At 35.5% G+C, this 17,219-nt stretch overlaps 3 protein-coding genes and 1 non-coding gene across 6 annotated transcripts; 2 read left to right on the top strand and 2 right to left on the bottom strand.

Moving 5' to 3' along the window:
- On the bottom strand, window positions 213-3,376 carry LOC105170609 (putative late blight resistance protein homolog R1A-10). The gene has a single exon (XM_011091443.2). It carries the CDS (start codon window positions 3,077-3,079, stop codon window positions 395-397), a length of 2,685 nt encoding a protein of 894 aa, XP_011089745.1. The 5' UTR covers window positions 3,080-3,376; the 3' UTR covers window positions 213-394.
- Window positions 5,638-10,796, bottom strand: LOC105170608 (TATA-box-binding protein 2). Of its 3 annotated transcripts, XR_002287834.1 has the most exons (11): window positions 10,541-10,795; window positions 9,969-10,094; window positions 9,681-9,768; window positions 9,096-9,167; window positions 8,839-8,889; window positions 8,033-8,077; window positions 7,795-7,887; window positions 6,460-6,561; window positions 6,289-6,362; window positions 5,875-5,958; window positions 5,638-5,797 (listed from the first exon to the last, which is right to left on the bottom strand). XR_002287834.1 is itself a non-coding variant. In XM_011091441.2 (10 exons), coding segments are annotated over exons 2-10 (606 nt in total). In that variant the 5' UTR covers window positions 10,049-10,061; window positions 10,541-10,796; the 3' UTR covers window positions 5,649-5,957. The 3 variants fall into 3 exon arrangements, 2 of the variants coding, with proteins under 2 accessions (XP_011089743.1, XP_011089742.1); XM_011091441.2 differs by having other exon boundaries at window positions 5,649-5,958; window positions 9,969-10,061; window positions 10,541-10,796; XM_011091440.2 differs by having other exon boundaries at window positions 5,649-5,958.
- On the top strand, window positions 10,879-10,950 carry TRNAG-UCC. The gene has a single exon. It is a non-coding gene; the product is annotated as a tRNA-Gly (tRNA).
- Window positions 14,256-15,888, top strand: LOC105170607 (probable polyamine transporter At3g13620). The gene has a single exon (XM_011091439.2). The coding sequence runs from the start codon at window positions 14,392-14,394 to the stop codon at window positions 15,796-15,798; it is 1,407 nt and encodes a 468-aa protein (XP_011089741.1). The 5' UTR covers window positions 14,256-14,391; the 3' UTR covers window positions 15,799-15,888.

Here is a 17,219-nt window from a genome sequence, read left to right as displayed (position 1 = left end):
TTGTATGAAGGAAATTATTTAGTAGTTTTAAAACTCTAAACAACTGTTTATAAGTTTAGGATTAACAATTTTTAAGCTAAAACGAAATAAAAAGACAAAAATATTCAATGTGATTAATTTTCTAAACATGATTTTAAATATTTTAAGAAAATTATATGTATTAGTATTGAGTCCTTGAAATTTCTGTTCTTAGCACAACTTGTAGCATAATTGAAGGAATATTTCAAGTTTGGCCTCTGAAAGCTCCTCCCATTTGCATTATAATCTCTTGTCAATTTCTGCAATTGCTGAGAATAATTGAAGGCAGACATACAAGGCAAGGCCTCTACAGAAAGATACAACTCATCATATATATATCAGATAATGCATCCTATGACAATGAATGCTCAAGTTGCTAACTTTCTGCCTGAAGAAAATGAAGAGGACTCGCCGAATGGTTATCTCCAGAAGTGGTAATTATTCGTATTCCGAGCTCATCGTTGCCCAATATCTGTTGCTGTTGATGTATTTTTCTGGCAGAACGTACGATGTAGAAGCTACAGTCTTGAACTTCAATCATCTGGAGTGTCGTTATGTCTCCAATACCTTGTGGGATTTCCGTTAGGCGGTGGCATTCCCTTAGGACCAGCTGCTGAAGGCTTGGAAAGTGGGAGGCATCTGCATCCCAGCTCATTGGATCTGAATTCTCTACTAGTAAAAGCTTTAGTTGAAAGAACCCCCCTTCAACTGCTCCCCATATCTGTCCCTCAAACGCAAACGATCTTAGTTTGAGAACCTCAAGCTTGGGTAACACTGCAAGTTTAGCCATATCTTCCCATGGCAAAAAGCTACCACTCAGTGTCAGTTTCTTCAGGTTTGCAGGGAAGTGATCACCACTAGGCAGCCGATGCTTTCTAGGTCTATAGAGAAAAGAACACTTCAACGTTTCGAGTAGATTCAGAGAAGCAAGATTGCTGAAGTATTCAGACGTCTGTTCAGCTTTGGAGTTGCTTTCGGTAGCAAAGATTTCCAGTTTCTTTAGTGCAGGAAGACAGGCAAAGACTTCTTTAGAACAACTGAATGGTCCTGTTAATGTAGAAATAGTCTGCAGGTTTTGTAGAACAAATTGACTCTTCTCTTTAATTCCCCTGCTATAAGGAAGTGGAAAATAGCAACCCCTTTTCAAACGGATATGCCTTAGCTGTGGCATCATCCAAATTTCCCTTGGCAAATACTGACCTTCCCAGATGTGATCGATGATCAAAGTTTGTAGGTTCTGAAGTTTGAATATTGATCTGGGAAGCTCACAATTAATTGCAAGCGCCAAGTACCGTAGATGAATTAACTCTACTATCTCAATGGGAAAATGATTAGATTGTAGAAGTTCAATATCCAAGACTCTGAGCAATTTGAAGTCCAACCGATCCATGACTTCCAACAGAAACATGTCAGGCAGATTTTTTTGTATATCATACAAGAGAAAACTACGTGTGAGTGGCATTGGACGCACTTTAAAGTGAACGATATTTGCATGAAGAAGGCTAATACGCCTGGGAGCAACAGCTCCCATTAGAAAAGCTTGGGCGTATCGCTCTATCACATGTAGAAAATTTTCATTCCGAGCTTCTATCATGCACAAGTCGCGCAACAGATCATGAATCCGGCAAGTTTTTATTCGACCATTCAACCTTCTTTTTCCCACTAGAATCAGATTTCTGTTGACAAGATCCTCCAAGTAATCATTTGCAACATCTTCTAAGCATTTGCTTCTTACTGGCAGCACGAACCCTTCCGCTATCCACAGCCATATCAGCCTTGACACAGGTATTTCATAGTCTTTTGGAAAAGCTCCCATATAAAGAAAACAAGCTTTTAAGAAATTAGGCAAGTAGTTGTAACTCAAGGCAAGTATGTTCATGCAGTGTTCTGGATCTTCAGCAACAATTGACTGATCTACGCTCTCTGCTAATCTCGTCCAACTTCCCGGTGTCTTGTCCATCTTACTCAAAATCCCGGCAACTACAACAATGGCTAGTGGCAGCCCTTGACATTTAACTGCAATTCGCTTCCCGACTTCGATCAATTCTTGAGGACAGCTTTCTTTTGGGAACAGCTTACTCTCCAAAAGCTCCCAACTTTCAGCAGCTTGGAGGAAATGCATGTGATGACCAGAACTTGTAGGATCAACATAAGCAGCAATATCACCCAGCCGACTAGTCAACATTATTCGACTACCATTCTTATCATCCGGCAAGAACCTCGTCAGGATATCCCAGTCCCTGGTTTGCCACATATCATCCAAGACCACCAAGTATCTCATGCCTTTTAAGGCTTTGTACACTTTCTCCCCCAATTCTTCATTACTCATCTGGCTAGTATTGTACGTGACATTCGCAAAACATTTCAAAAGCCCCAAAAACATTTCTCTCACTCGATATGGTTGAGACATTAAATGCTTCTGAGGTATAGTGATCCATGCCCGGACATAAAAATGATAAATGATGAAGGGATCATTGTAAATTCTTTCAGCAAGAGTCGTCTTACCAATTCCGCCCATCCCCACAATGGGAATAACTTGCCGATCCAACGGAAATCCGCTAAGTTGATGCAGCAGTTTTAGAATGTAAGCGTCGAGGCCCACCAGCTTATTACTATCCTCCTCCGCAATTGGTGTGAAATCTGAAGGCATAGTAAACTTCCTGTCAGATATGCTCTTCTTTTCAAACAATTGCACAACCTCAGACTTGATGGACTTGATCTCTTCAACTATTTGGGAAAAGCTTTGGTGGGCTATCAGGGAAATCTGCTTCCACCCAATACTCTCTTCCGGCGAGCAAGCGGCCCGCCGGGCCTGGCTGATGTACAGGCGTGAATCGATGAAATCTGCTGCCTTGTGAGCCGCATCCCTTATCTGTATCTCCAATTGATGATCATGCTCTCTCTCGTCTGAATCCTCATGCAGGAAGAGTTTCAGAAAGTTGACTTCATCCCGAAGAGATTCTATCTGGTCTTTGCTCACATGATGAAGCAGATGTGAATAATCAGGTTGTAGGATTTGTTCCAGACTCTGCATAAACAGAACTACAGCAGCATAAGCCATTCTCTGTCTCCAGGCTCAAGAATTGAAACTTGATAGTATCCCAGATCTTGAAACTCCACTTACGCGGGTGGTTGGGCTTTTTTCAACCTATTGACTTCTGATCAGAGACCAATTAGCTCTATGTTCCTTCTCGTAATAAAAAGACAAGTAACCACTATCATAAAAAGACAAGCAGCCACCAACCTAAAGCAGAAGCAGAAAATTATCATAAAGACATCAAGATATAATATAAGGTCAGTTGGAGGAGCAACTGAAGGATAACTTGATAACTATCACTGGCCGGCCACAATTAAATGATTCGGGCACATAATTTTTTCATGGGACGTTTGTTGTTCGAATTTGAGTGTGAGTATAAAAAAAAAATACTTACTCTTAAATAAAACCTAATGAAGAAAATTTGTCTTAATTTTAAGTCTTATATATACTTCAAAACTTATTTGCCTAATTACTGTCTCGGAAATAAAATTTGAGTGCCGAGGCATTTGAAGTCGTGTTTTACTATTCCTCCATTTATTCTTTCAAGCAGAATGCAAATTTTTCTTTTCTTATCTACTTTTTGTACTTTTATTTCACCGACCAAATATTTTTATTCGTTGCTCATATTTATTCATCGTCTTATGTTACGTTCCTCGTTTCTCATTTTTCAAATGGTTGTAATAAACATTATCTTTTGAATTAATTTGGAAATCATACCAGTCATTCAAAAGCAAAACATAAAATTGCATATGCTAAATCTATTTTATCTTAAAATGAAATATATCAAAATATATTTGCATTAATTAATCTCAATAGAGATTTTGTTTTTTACTTTAATTAGTTGACTCTCATTTTTTTTATAAATTCAATTACCAAACTTGATTATGATATTTTCACTATTTTTATCTCTTATAAGAAACTCATTACTTAGTACTTAATTATACTAATTCTTCGGGATGTTGCCACTCAGACTGTTATTCCAGACTTTAAGTCCTCGTGCCACATTAGATAGGCGACAGTCTGACTGTCGAGTACGGAAGGCAGCGGTAAGTAACCCAAGTCTAAACTGGTGTTATCCGGGATGAGAGCTGGCAACCGGCCAATTTCAGGTGGGAGATCTCCGGACAAGAAGTTCCTTCATGAGGTAGAGGTCAAACAGGCTTGGCATATCTCCTAACCAAGATGGAATTGGTCCTGAAATTTCGTTGCATGAGAGGTTCAGGACTTTGAGGTTCCTCAATCTTGCAATCCAAGAAGGGATTTGGCCTTTGAGATTGGATCCTCCCATAGCCAGAATTTGTAGATACTGGAAGCTACCTTGATGCCACGAGTCTTTATCATCAATCATCTCGCCGTGGAAGCAGCTCTCTATGAGCAGAACTGCTAAATTATCAGAGTGCCTCGGAATCTTCAAAGCTCCAACAACATTAGACAGGTAATTATTCGCAAGCAAAAGGTGCGTTAAAGATCTTAGTGAAGCCTTGCAAGGTGGGATTTCGCCCACTAGTTTATTGAACGCCAACCAGACAGCAGTCACTGACCTGCACAAGCACAAGCTATCCAGAATTCTTCCCACAAAGCTATTGTTCCCTAAATCAATGGCTTGTAATGTCTGGAGTTTAGAGAAATCAAGACTGGAAAAGTTGTCCTCCAAACAGATTGTTTCTCAAGAGCAGAGTTGTCAAGTTGGTGCAGTTCATCAATGAAGGAGGCAGACTGCCATTGAGGCTATTGGTGTGTAGCTGAAGTTGCTCCAAATTGGAGAGCAACCCAAGGTCCATCGGCAGCCCACCACTCAATTCATTCACATGCAGCTCAAGAACTCTAAGGCAGAAAAAATAACCGAAGGATCTAGGGACCCATTAAAGAGATTGCTGGATAGGTCCAAAGTCCGGATGGAAACGGGCAAGAAGATACCTGAGGATTCGGGTGATTGGAGTAGACCCGGAAAATGATTGAAACTCTGCTCAAGAGTTTTGAAACGATTCAAGAATGAAAAAGAGGTTTAATACAATTTAACCTCATGTGATATTACAGAAAAAGATAACAATTTACACTCTGTAAGGATAAACGAGTGACCCGATCATCACAGTTTTGACAAGCTACACCTTCCCATTGGCAACAACAAATGGATGACGACCAGTTGAGAGTAAAGATGTGGTCGTAGAATGATACAAGCAAATTATGATTCATTTGATTGCAAGAGAGTGCTTTTGATAAAGAGAAAAGAAGAAGAAAGAATTCGGAGATAACATTAATTGAACTTGAAGCTCAGAAAAGTCGATCAATGTTTTGTTTTCTTTATTGAATTTTCATTCATCCATATCTTATACGATATATGCGGCCATAAACACACACTAACTGAGAGAGAGAGAGAGAGGCGGGTCCAGGCAAGAGACCTTCACGTAATGTATCACAAATATCATTTTTTAAGATAAATTACAACCACCTTCTCTACAGTTTAATATAATTACAAATACCTCCTCATTCACACACCACATCTAATCCAATGCTACTTGCATTTCATTTATCCACTGCCATTCTCCACAACCAAAATTTCATCAAGACTAAATGTCCAATACTTTTTGACACAGAACACAAAAAGAGAAGATGCATTTTTTAATGAACATAAGCTTAAATAGTTTTTGAGTTTGCAATTATAAACCACTATAGTTTATTAGCCTCTCCATCTCTCAAAACAACTTTGTTATGTGTTGTGGTACAAATACAGTTCAAAATCCCCTGCGAAAAATATCACTCACTTCAATCTAACTACCATAGTTTAACTTATAGATAATCTAATCACTACAAGAATTTACATGTAAACTCGAACCAGCACAGGCAGTTGACGGTGCTCTTCAACTCCTCGTCGCCCTTTAGGCAATACCCAACTTCTTATAAATCTATGGCAACATAGAAACATGTAACAAATTAAAGAGAATATTTGGAAAGTAAAATCTCTTTAAAAGCAGATGAGTACTAAGATCCAATTGCTGACAAATGCTTTGTATCAGTGACAAAAATCTTATATGCATGAGCTCTAAAGTCTATGAAAATAATCTTTTCACTAACCTTAATTATATTAAAATTTTAAGATATTAAAATAGTAAAAGGAAGGCTTATTAGTCAGCTTACGAGCATTTTAACATATGCGCTTGAGCTCAACGTAACATGCAAAAAAACAAATTTTTCAATAGTGATATGCAATGCAACAAAACCCCCCTTTCCCATACCATTGCTGAACTTTACGAAATTCAGTGAGAACTGGGTATATATTCTCAAAGGCAGTATATGTCTCATCTCTGACCTGAAAAGGTTGAAAAGCATTGCATTACATCGTATGCGCACATTAAAGGGATAGAGTATAACATAGCAATAGGACAAACAAAAACAACTTTCACTACCTTAGCACCCGTGAGAACAATCTTTCCGGATACAAAAATCAGCAGCACAATCTTCGGTTGTTTCATCCGATAGATTAATCCAGGGAAGAGTTCCGGCTCATACTATACCAAAAAAAATTTGCAAATAAAGATTATATAGGTACTTTCTGAATATCAACATAATGATGTCCAGATTTCGACTCTATAACAATTAACTGATGCAACGTAATTCATCAATTAGGCAATAATTTGCAGATTCGACTATTTTAAGGGTCCGAAATTATTAAGGAAAAACAAAATTCAGTTTGACACACATGAAAATGCTTAATTGGTTGTACCATGACCTTGCAATGAAATCCAAGGAAAGAAATGGTCAACCATGTGACTAAAGCCAAACTTGTGCATCTCAATATTGGCATTTCTAAGTCATGGTGGATTTCATCTATGTTATTCATTTATGCAAATCTAAATCATCCTTCACTAAAGATGGGAAAGCAGGTTTTAGAATCTTTTTCATAAAGTTTCCAAATAGGATTTTTAACAGAACTCCATTTTAGGCACAGAAATAACACCTCTGAAATGAGAAAATTGGTTCTTCATTGCAAATAAATCAGTGCATACACATCACTACCAAAACCCAATCATTATAATAACCAAGGTAATCTTAAGCAGAATGTTAGAGAAGAGCAGTGGGCTTCAACACAAGAAATTTCCAATTTTAACAAGACCAATCAACTTCAGCATAATCAGATAGATTATTTGTAGCATTTAGGAATTAGTAAGAAACAAAAACACTAGATGAGGTTCAAGTAGGATCATCCATCCAAAACCAACACACAACCCCAATGTCTGTTACGTTTTTCTCAAAACAAAGAACAAGAAATCATAATGACAGTCAAGTAACTCTGATACGGCTATGTCCCGACTGTGTCCTTACACTATATCAATCGTGGAGTCTGGTCAGAGTTTTCAGTCTTGATTTTGTCTTTAGTTGGTTCCTTTTTACTCCACTAAATATAAAAATCAATGTGGCAAGAATCCAGCATATAATAATTAACTTTTATGTTATTGTCTTTGTCTCCTGTATCTTACCAATTTCTTTTGGAATATTACTCTAAAAGAGTATCAAATTTTTTTCACCAAAAAAAGCATTGTTATAATAGTAAATAGTTCAGTAGAATTGGCTGCAAGTTTTTGGTTGTTTCGTTAGCGTTAATACAGTGCAAAAATTCTCACCCAGCTTTACATATACCAACACCAATTACTTGAGGGAGAGAACCACATCTCATCTCACTCCAATTGAGGAGCAAAGATGATAAACTGTATGAAGTATAGAGAGGTCAACAAATTACTCACACTTGAAAAGGCACCATGAGCATAGGCAAGCCCTTCAAGTCGAATGGGGAATTTTACATCACAAGAACCAACAATGTTCTGAATCTTGAAATCCTACAAGTAGTACAAAAGAGACGCATGACAGTTAGCACCATAAAACTCAATATAGGGAAAAGGACAAAACCAGCTGAGCCGACTTTGAAAAGAAAAACTAAGAAAAAAATGTAAAAGAAAAGTTCAATAGGATATGGATAAGTACCTTAAACTTGGCTGGAAAACCAAGCTTCTGAATGATTCTAGCATACTGAAGAAAATTGCAAGTATTCATGGAAAGTGAGAAAACAAAGAAAGAGACCTTAAGATGAGATACATTATATTCCTAGATGATGTCATAGAACCTAACATAGTTGAGTGACAAAAGCCAGGTAAAAAAATGGATAATTCCCCCCCCCCCCCCCTCGAGATTTGGTGTAACTACACATAGACCCACTGTGCTTTGGAAAATTACATCTCGTACTCCTAAGATTTGCTTCCGCGTAACAAATAAGTCTCTCCGTCAGTCAAGATTCACTGAATTTGCTGATATTAAATAAAAAAAGAATGAATAAAAATCCATACTTACCCCCGATTGATTTATTACTAATTTTTTATAGGTCAAATAACTTTTTTTATAACAAAATTACCCTCTTCACACGTTAATACATGTGAGAAGGTATATCTTCACCATTACAAGAGTAATTTAATCAAAAAAACAAATCGTTTGACCTACCATAAAGTAATAAGTCAATCAAGGATAAAAATCAATTTTCATTCAAATTTTTTTTGTTAATATCAACCAATTCAGTGAATTTTCACTTAAGGACAAATGCAAACCCTAGGTATACTATATGTAATTTTTGCAAATTACAAGGGTCTGCGTATAATTACACCAAACCTAAGGGGAGAGGAGTGTTTTATCCCTAAAAAATGAAATCACTTGTGAAAGAATCGTTAATTCATCATCTTAAAAAACCCCATAAACAGTTTACGAAGGTGGAAGGATGCTCATCTTATCCTATGCTATACCTTTCGAGCAGCCAATTTTGACTGTTGTTCACTCTTGGCTCCTGTACAAACCTGAAGCAGCAACGAAAAAAATAACTTACGTTGTCTGAAATAAAACTCATTGAACATCCATTCGCCTCTCAGGGGATGGAAAAACTAATAAAGAACGAAAAGAGGTACAAACACTGAGCATCAACCAAATATAAACAGAAATCTAAAGACCGTACTCCAAAAATTGCCTCAGCAATACCACTAGAATCTAGCTAATTAGCACTTACCATCTTTCCAGATGCAAAAATTAGAGCGGTTGTTTTTGGTTCTCTAATCCGCATAATCACAGCAGCAAAACGCTGAAATCACATTATTAAAGGGTAAATATCCAATATACATGGCATAAAATAAAATTTATAGCCCAACATAAATTCTATAGATCTATCACTTTCAGAAACTGTGTCCTCTTATTTTTGCTAATATATTTACATAACAGCTTAAGCTATACTGGATATAGATAAACTAGTACTAAAAAACCAAAGGCAAAACTTAGCCCACCACTAAACAAAAGCAGAAAGAAGAAAAACAAAACACGCAAGTTCTACAGCATTCAAACTCCAAAAGAAGCAAAATAGAAACCGCAAAAGGCACAAATTGAAACGATAACAGAACTAGCCTTTTTCCACAATCAAATTGGCAACAAGTGCTGATACATTTTATATTGAGAATTACTAAGGAGCAAAATTCCAGTTTACTTGACCTATGCATCTGATTCAATAACAAAAAGAAGAACAAGAAACAAAAACAAGAATTTCAACAGCAAGGAAGGAATAAAAGCGCCTAGAATAGGGAGAAGTTATGGAGTAGGATACCTTGGGATTGTATTCAGCATTACGAGCTTGCAGCGCTATAGCTTTAAGATCCAATTTGCAGTCCAAATTGACTGTTGACACAATATTCCTGCATATACATCAAACCAGAGCCTATTAATATCTACACAGTATAAACGCAATACAGAAGAAGATACCATCCTTGTAGCTTCTGTTCAAACATATAAGTTCTCAAGCTGTGAACTACTTACAATACAAAAAAGAGCAAATAAATGCAGCAAAATTTCCCCAAAAAGCAATATAGATAGAATAGTGAGGACATGATCTTACTGGAGAGTTGGAACAATTCCCGAGGGATGCTTGGAGAGATCAACTGGTTGGCTCCCTTCCAACCCTTGAGGATCTGCCATCAAACAAAATTACCTGCTCTTTCGAATTTTGAGCAAAATTTACCACCTGTTCAGAATACCATTACAAGAATGACTAAAATGTACGTGTAAAAAGAAAAGAATAACATTCTTTCTTCAACTTAATCAGCACAAATCCTAGCCATGCCTTCTTAAAATTCCACTTAAGTTCTTAACACCACCCCCACCCCAAGAAAAACAAAAAAAGAATGTAAGACGAGGAAAGAGATCAGATTGACCCAATCAACCTAGGAACAGATCTCCTGGTAAAATGGACAAAAATTCAACCTCTTCAAAAAGAGCTCATCACCAATCTTCATAACACACTCAGAAAGCACCACCCAATTCCCCAACCCCAACCCTCTTCAAAATCCCAAAAATCAAGAAACAACAAAAATCATAAAGCAAAACAAAAGATTGGAGTTTCCAACGTAGGAAAACAACGCGAAATGGGAATCGACGTCAAAAATTAAACAAACAATCCAGAGATCCGACCTTCACACAAGTGAATTCGAAGGATCTGGGGCTTACAATATCCTCCTCGTGTCCGTTCAACAATCGTTAAGAAAAGAGAGGGGAAAACAACAATAGAGCGGTAAGAAATTCAAAAGATCGAGTCTTTTATAGTATGAGGATGAAATTTTCGTGTGTGTGTATATATATGTCGAGGGGAGGAGGAGGAGACGAGGGATTTCTAGAGAGAGAAAGATGAATATATATGAACAAAGAAGACCAACTGCGAGGGATAGAGAGAGAGAGAGAGGATATAAAGATGTGTACAGCTATGGATTTATTTGTACAAATACAAAAAGGAAAGGTTGGGACAACAACAGGCGTTTGTAGTCCAACGGTTAGGATAATTGCCTTCCAAGCAATAGACCCGGGTTCGACTCCCGGCAAACGCATTCTCTGCCAATTTTTATCACATTCACGTTATCTTAGTTAAGACCTACCCCCAAATTTCTACTTATACCTCGGAATAAAGCCATGGGTGGTTTAGGTAGGAAAGCATCATTGTTGGCTGAAGGGTACATGTTTGGAATTTTAAGTATTTATTACGTTTCAAGTTTATTTTTGTCTATAAATAGGTCATTTTTGTCAGTAAAAATTCGTTGAATTTGTTGATATTAACAAAAATACGTCAGTAATAAATCAATTAGAAGTAAATATAAATTTTTATCCAGGGATGTGGGGGTGATTAACGTCCTTTTTTGACCTGAGATCAGAATCTTATTTTTCAAATTCCTCTTAGTTCGGTTGGTGCGTCGGACCTATTAGTTCGGCAACTCAAATAATAGTTTTTCTCCGTGGAAATTTACAGAATGCTATCCTGAATGGCTTGGAAGTGATGAAGCTAAGCAACTCAGCTCGGAGTTTGGATGGATTGTTCTCCTCTGATGGGACTTACAAGGGCCAAAATCAAGGCCTACCGCAAGTGCACTGGCCAGACCATTTTGCCCAGCTGGAGTAATTAGAGGATAACAGGGCCTAAATAGACGTGCAGCAGCACTCAAAGCAGCGAGAGGATCCCAACACGAACAATTGAGAGACAACCATAATTGAAAATCAAAACTATCACAGAAAATGAACAAATTGTGCATATCATACACTACATTTTGGAACACTATAAATGTTAAGTTCATCAATGCATTGATGTGATAGTCTGGACTAGCGACTGGCTATGGTATAAATGATTATAATTGTGACTAAAACCCTAGCAAGTTTAATAGCTTTATCAAAATTAATGGACAAATTAATTAATTTTGTGATGATTGTATAGATATATCATCTTCCAACTTTGAGCTAATAAGCAGCCCCTGACCAAAAAAACCAGCCTTCAAGTTCTTGATTTATGGTAGGACCGGGTGGATTGGTGGTTTGCTTGGAAAATTCTATGAGAAGCAGGGGATTACCTATGAATATGGAAAGGGTCGTCTCGAGAATTCAATTAAAGAATTCAAACCTTTTATTTCTCTTTTAATTTATAAATTGGATCAAATTGAATAAAATTAATACAATTATTTTAATAGCTAACTTAAAATTCTAATTAATTAATTAATTAAATTTCAATTCCAATAGAGAAAAAAGCCGCAACTATAGTTCACAATTGACTAGTCAACACCACGTACTCTCTCTTTTCATTGATGCGGTGTGGCTTCATTGGGTGGCCTTGGCCGTAGTAGTAGTCATCGATTGTTGGCTAGTAGAAGTAAGACACTCGTTGCTTCCTTGTGTCGCGACAGGAAAAGGACAGTGACTTGCCGCCTAGCAGTTGTGTGTTCATCGTCAGGTGTCGTGGGATTAGCTAGAGACTCGGGCGCTAGATTATCGGGCCAATTAGGATCGATGCTTCTGATGTAGCACTCGAGTGCCAGCACCCGATCATCTATGTCGGGGCGTTGCGGCTATGGTGGCGAGGGTGAGGAAGCAGTCGACTGGGTCACCTAGGATTTGCTGATGGCCTCTTGTTGTTCTGCAAAGCGGATATAGAATCAGTTAGTTTATTTAAGAGGGATCTTAATCTATTTGGAAACATGTCTGGGCTTCGTGTAAGTTTGCATAAAAGCCATAAATATTTGGTAATTTTTTTGATAAATGGACAATTATATATATATATATATATATATTGAAATTTGGCGTCAGTATATGCAAATTTTCTGTAATTTAAAATATTATATCTAATACTTCTGAAGTTTGGTATATCTTCTTAAACACAACAGGTTCGAACAATTATATGAAATTAAACTAACTATGAAACTTTAGTTACTGTAAAATCCTAATTAATATATTTAAAACTGTTACAAATATTCCAATATAAATATATAAGTTTTTATCATTATTGTTGTTATTATTTATACTCTATTTTTTTCAAGGGTTAATTATATTTTACTATCCAAACTATGACTATTTTATACTTTGGCATCTAAATTCTTTTTTTCTTTTTTCGTGTTAACTTATACCGTCTCAACTTTATGAAATTTTACACTTTACTATTTATAACTATTTTTTCACTAATTTTTTTTATCGAAAAAGCATCAATGCAGTGCCATGTGATATTTAGGTTATGTAATGTGATATTTTTTACATATGATCAGTATGTGATTTTTTTTCGACATAAAAAACACCAAAAAAATGATCATATATGGCAAAATACAAATTTCGCAAAGTTGGGATGGTAAATTAAAAAATAAATGATGATAAAGTATAAAAACGAGTATAGTTCGAAAGGCAAATTGCAATTCACTCTTTTTTCAATCACCATCAACAACAACAACATTAATAATAATAATCATAAATATAGACAAACGTTTCACATCGGTTGCAGACAATGAGCTTAAGCAACTTATAAGTTCCAAAACTTTATCTCCTTATCAGTATGCCTTTTTATAATAAAATCACAAATCTCATAATAATACCTTATAAAAAGAGGCACCGATTGAATCACCAATCATATAAATTAAATTTTGCAATTGGTCTATAATCCTATCATTGTTATTATTATTATTTTTTATTATTGTTATTATTTTGTCGTTGACCTACCATACTACATGTATATTTCAAGATTCTAAATATATATATATATATAATATTATAATCAATAAAATTTATTACATTTTTTTGTTATTTAATACGTTTTACATATTATATCAATTATCATTATATTTTTACTCTACATCCAAATAGAAATTCAAAAATTATTTCAATTACATCTAAACTTATTAACAATAGCAGAATAATTGTGGTATACTGATAAAACAAAACAAGATAAAAGAATATTTTGATTTTTTTTAAGCTTATAAAATATTAAATTTTATTTCAAAGTAAATTCCAAATTATTAAATTAAATAAGAGTACGGGATTTATAAGATGTTGTTAATATTAACTTTGTATCATAATGGAGGAATTTTAAAAATTAGTTATGATTGCATTACTTTTTTTTATAAATAAATTAAAATTGTAATCTTTTAGTATCTTATTTTGTGATCCTATATCCTTGTTTTTATACAAAAATTAATTACCAAAACTTTTGAATATTTTATAAGATATTATGGAAAATTTATAAAATTACCAAATACCCTTCTAGTTATTTTCTCTAAAGAAAACTTCTTTTTGGCAAAACACAAGAAAGGATAGAATCCTTCCACCCCCACCTACCCATGCAGATGAGCATCTATAAATTCCAGTTCCCAAGTTCCCACCCCCACCTACCCATGCAGATGAGCGCTATAAATTCTAGTTCCGAAGTTCCAATCCTATCTGCAGTCTCCATACCAATCAAATTCCCTAAAATTTACTTCTAAGATTCTCCCCAGATCTACATTCTCTCAATTGTTTTCAACCTCTCGATGACAACGTCGACCCTTTTCAAAGAAACCCAACCACCGCCGTCGCTGCAGCAAGAACTCCTGGTTACCACAGCCACCACTCCGGCTGTCAAGAAGAAACTAACCCTCATTCCCCTCATCTTCTTGATCTATTTCGAAGTAGCAGGCGGTCCTTATGGCGAAGAACCCGCCGTCCAAGCCGCTGGCCCTCTCTTCGCCATTCTCGGGTTCCTGATTTTCCCCTTCATCTGGAGTATTCCGGAAGCCCTGATCACCGCGGAGCTCTCCACCGCCTTACCCGGCAACGGCGGATTCGTGTTATGGGCTGACAGGGCATTCGGCCCTTTCTTCGGTTCCCTCATGGGTACGTGGAAGTTCCTTAGTGGTGTCATAAACATAGCTGCTTTTCCTGCTCTTTGTATTGATTATTTGAAGAGAATATTTCCAATTTTTGCATCTGGATTACCTAGACAATTAGCCCTCTTGATTTCCACTGTGTTGCTCTCGCTCTTGAATATCACTGGCTTAACCATCGTTGGGTATGTTGCGGTGGCGTTAGGGGTTATCTCCCTGGCGCCGTTCATCGTAATGTCTTTGATAGCCATACCCCAAATTCATCCCCACAGATGGATTAGTTTAGGGCAGAAAGGCGTGAAGAAAGATTGGACTTTGTTCTTCAACACTCTTTTTTGGAATCTCAATTTTTGGGATAATGTTAGTACTATGGCAGGGGAAGTTGAGAATCCACGGAAAACATTCCCTTTAGCCCTGTTTTCTGCAGTGATCCTCACATGTTTGGGATACATAATCCCTCTTGTGGCTGTAACTGGTGCAGTCGTGGTTGATCAGAGTAAGTGGGAGGCTGGCTTCATGGCCGATGCAGCAAGAACCATATCCGGCACATGGCTCAAAGTTTGGATTGAAATTGGAGCAGTTCTGTCGGCCGTTGGTCTCTTTGAAGCTCAACTAAGCAGCAGTGGTTATCAACTTCTTGGAATGGCTGACTTGGGCCTTTTACCAAAGTTTTTTGCTTCGAGATCAAAACGGTTCAATACTCCCTGGGTCGGTATCTTGTTCTCAACTTTGATTGCCATTGGTGTATCTTACATGAGCTACACGGACATTGTTGCCTCTGCCAATTTTTTATACAGTTTGGGGATGTTGTTGGAGTTCTCCTCCTTTCTTTGGTTGAGGTGGAAGTCCCCACAAATGAATAGGCCTTATAAAGTGCCTCTCCCGCTATATGCCCTTGTTATAATGTGCCTCGTCCCGTCGGTCTTTCTTGTATTCATAATGGTCATAGCTACCAAGACCATTTACTTGGTGAGTGGATTAATGACTATTGGAGGAATTGGTTGGTTCTTCTTAATGAGAGTTTGCAAATCAAAGGGGCTCTTACATTTCAAGAGGAATTCGGAGGACCAATGAATTTTAATATATTTGAGTAGGAAAATATGTAAAGTAAATCATACCACATTAACATAACCTAAATAATATTAGGTGGCTTTGATTTTTATTGTTTTTTCACCATATTAGTTAAACAATTTTTATGTAGTTTAGTTATTTTACACTATTTTATGTAGGAATTTTTACAATAGTATTTTTTATTTTTTATGTTGTTTTTTGTTGTAATTTTTTATTTTCGGTGTGTATTTTTAATTTTAGATATTATTGCATATTTTATTATCACCAAATCTATATTTTAAATTTTAATATTATTGGAGGCAACTAATTATGTAGTGGTTGGTTAGGTTGAGATATAAATCATTAAAAAGACAAAGGAAGATGGGATGGCATGTGAACGGCTGGCTGGGCTGCCACGCCCCCATTCCCATGTTATTAAATTATGATATAATTAAGACAATATTCAAAATAAATATTTATTACAAAATCGAAAAAATAAATATTTATTACTCTATTCTTGATTATACTATTTTTGTTTTTAAATTATTTAAAGGATAAAATACACTTTACCCCTTCAAATGTAATATTTGCTCTCTTAAACTAACAAATATAATACTTACCCCCATAAAATTAAATTTTTGAATAATATTGCCCTTATATTATATCTATGTATATTTAGTTCTTTTTAATAATTTTGTATTTTAAGTTTAATTAAAAAATTTAATCGTATAAAATATTTTTAATTATAATAAAGTAAAATAAAATACAACCAGTGAATTAAATAGTTTGAATTTTATTATATTTTACAAACTCAAAATTAAATAATAAATGAGTACAATAACCACACAAAAATATTTCGTAAAAAAATATTATTAATTTGGTTATAAAATTAAGTTATTAACTATTTATTCTTTTAGTATATCGCTCAAGATGTAATTAATTCAATTGAGTCTAATTCGAGTTAGAAATTCCATGATATAAGTCATCTTTAAATTATTTATTTAAAATTAATATTTCATTGAATACTCTATTACATATACAAATAAAAGATTTTCCATGGAATGTATTTGGAGTTAGAAGCTTCTCGCCGCACCATTAAAATTAATCTTCTCCATTCATTTAAAGAGCAAAATCTATAAATCTTGAGTTGGAGTTCATTTTTAACAATCAAATTTCAAAAATATTTTGATTAATCTGTTTTTTACTTATTGATACATTATCTAAAGATAATGAAAGAAAAAAATATTTAAAAATAAAAAATTCAATATTTAGCAGAGCGGAGATGTCTGAAAACAAAAAATAGAATGATAAAGAGAAAAAAAAAATATTTACACTTAATTTCAAGAGATTGAGAATGAGAATGATCAAACTTTTCGACACAAGACAAAATAGAAAATACAATCATAGAAACTCCAAATCAACCCACATAAACTTTTTTTATACTA

This window comes from Sesamum indicum, linkage group LG9 (assembly GCF_000512975.1).
Source record: "Sesamum indicum cultivar Zhongzhi No. 13 linkage group LG9, S_indicum_v1.0, whole genome shotgun sequence".
Lineage (NCBI taxonomy): Eukaryota > Viridiplantae > Streptophyta > Magnoliopsida > Lamiales > Pedaliaceae > Sesamum > Sesamum indicum.
This window is presented reverse-complemented; position numbering and strand designations above follow the sequence as displayed.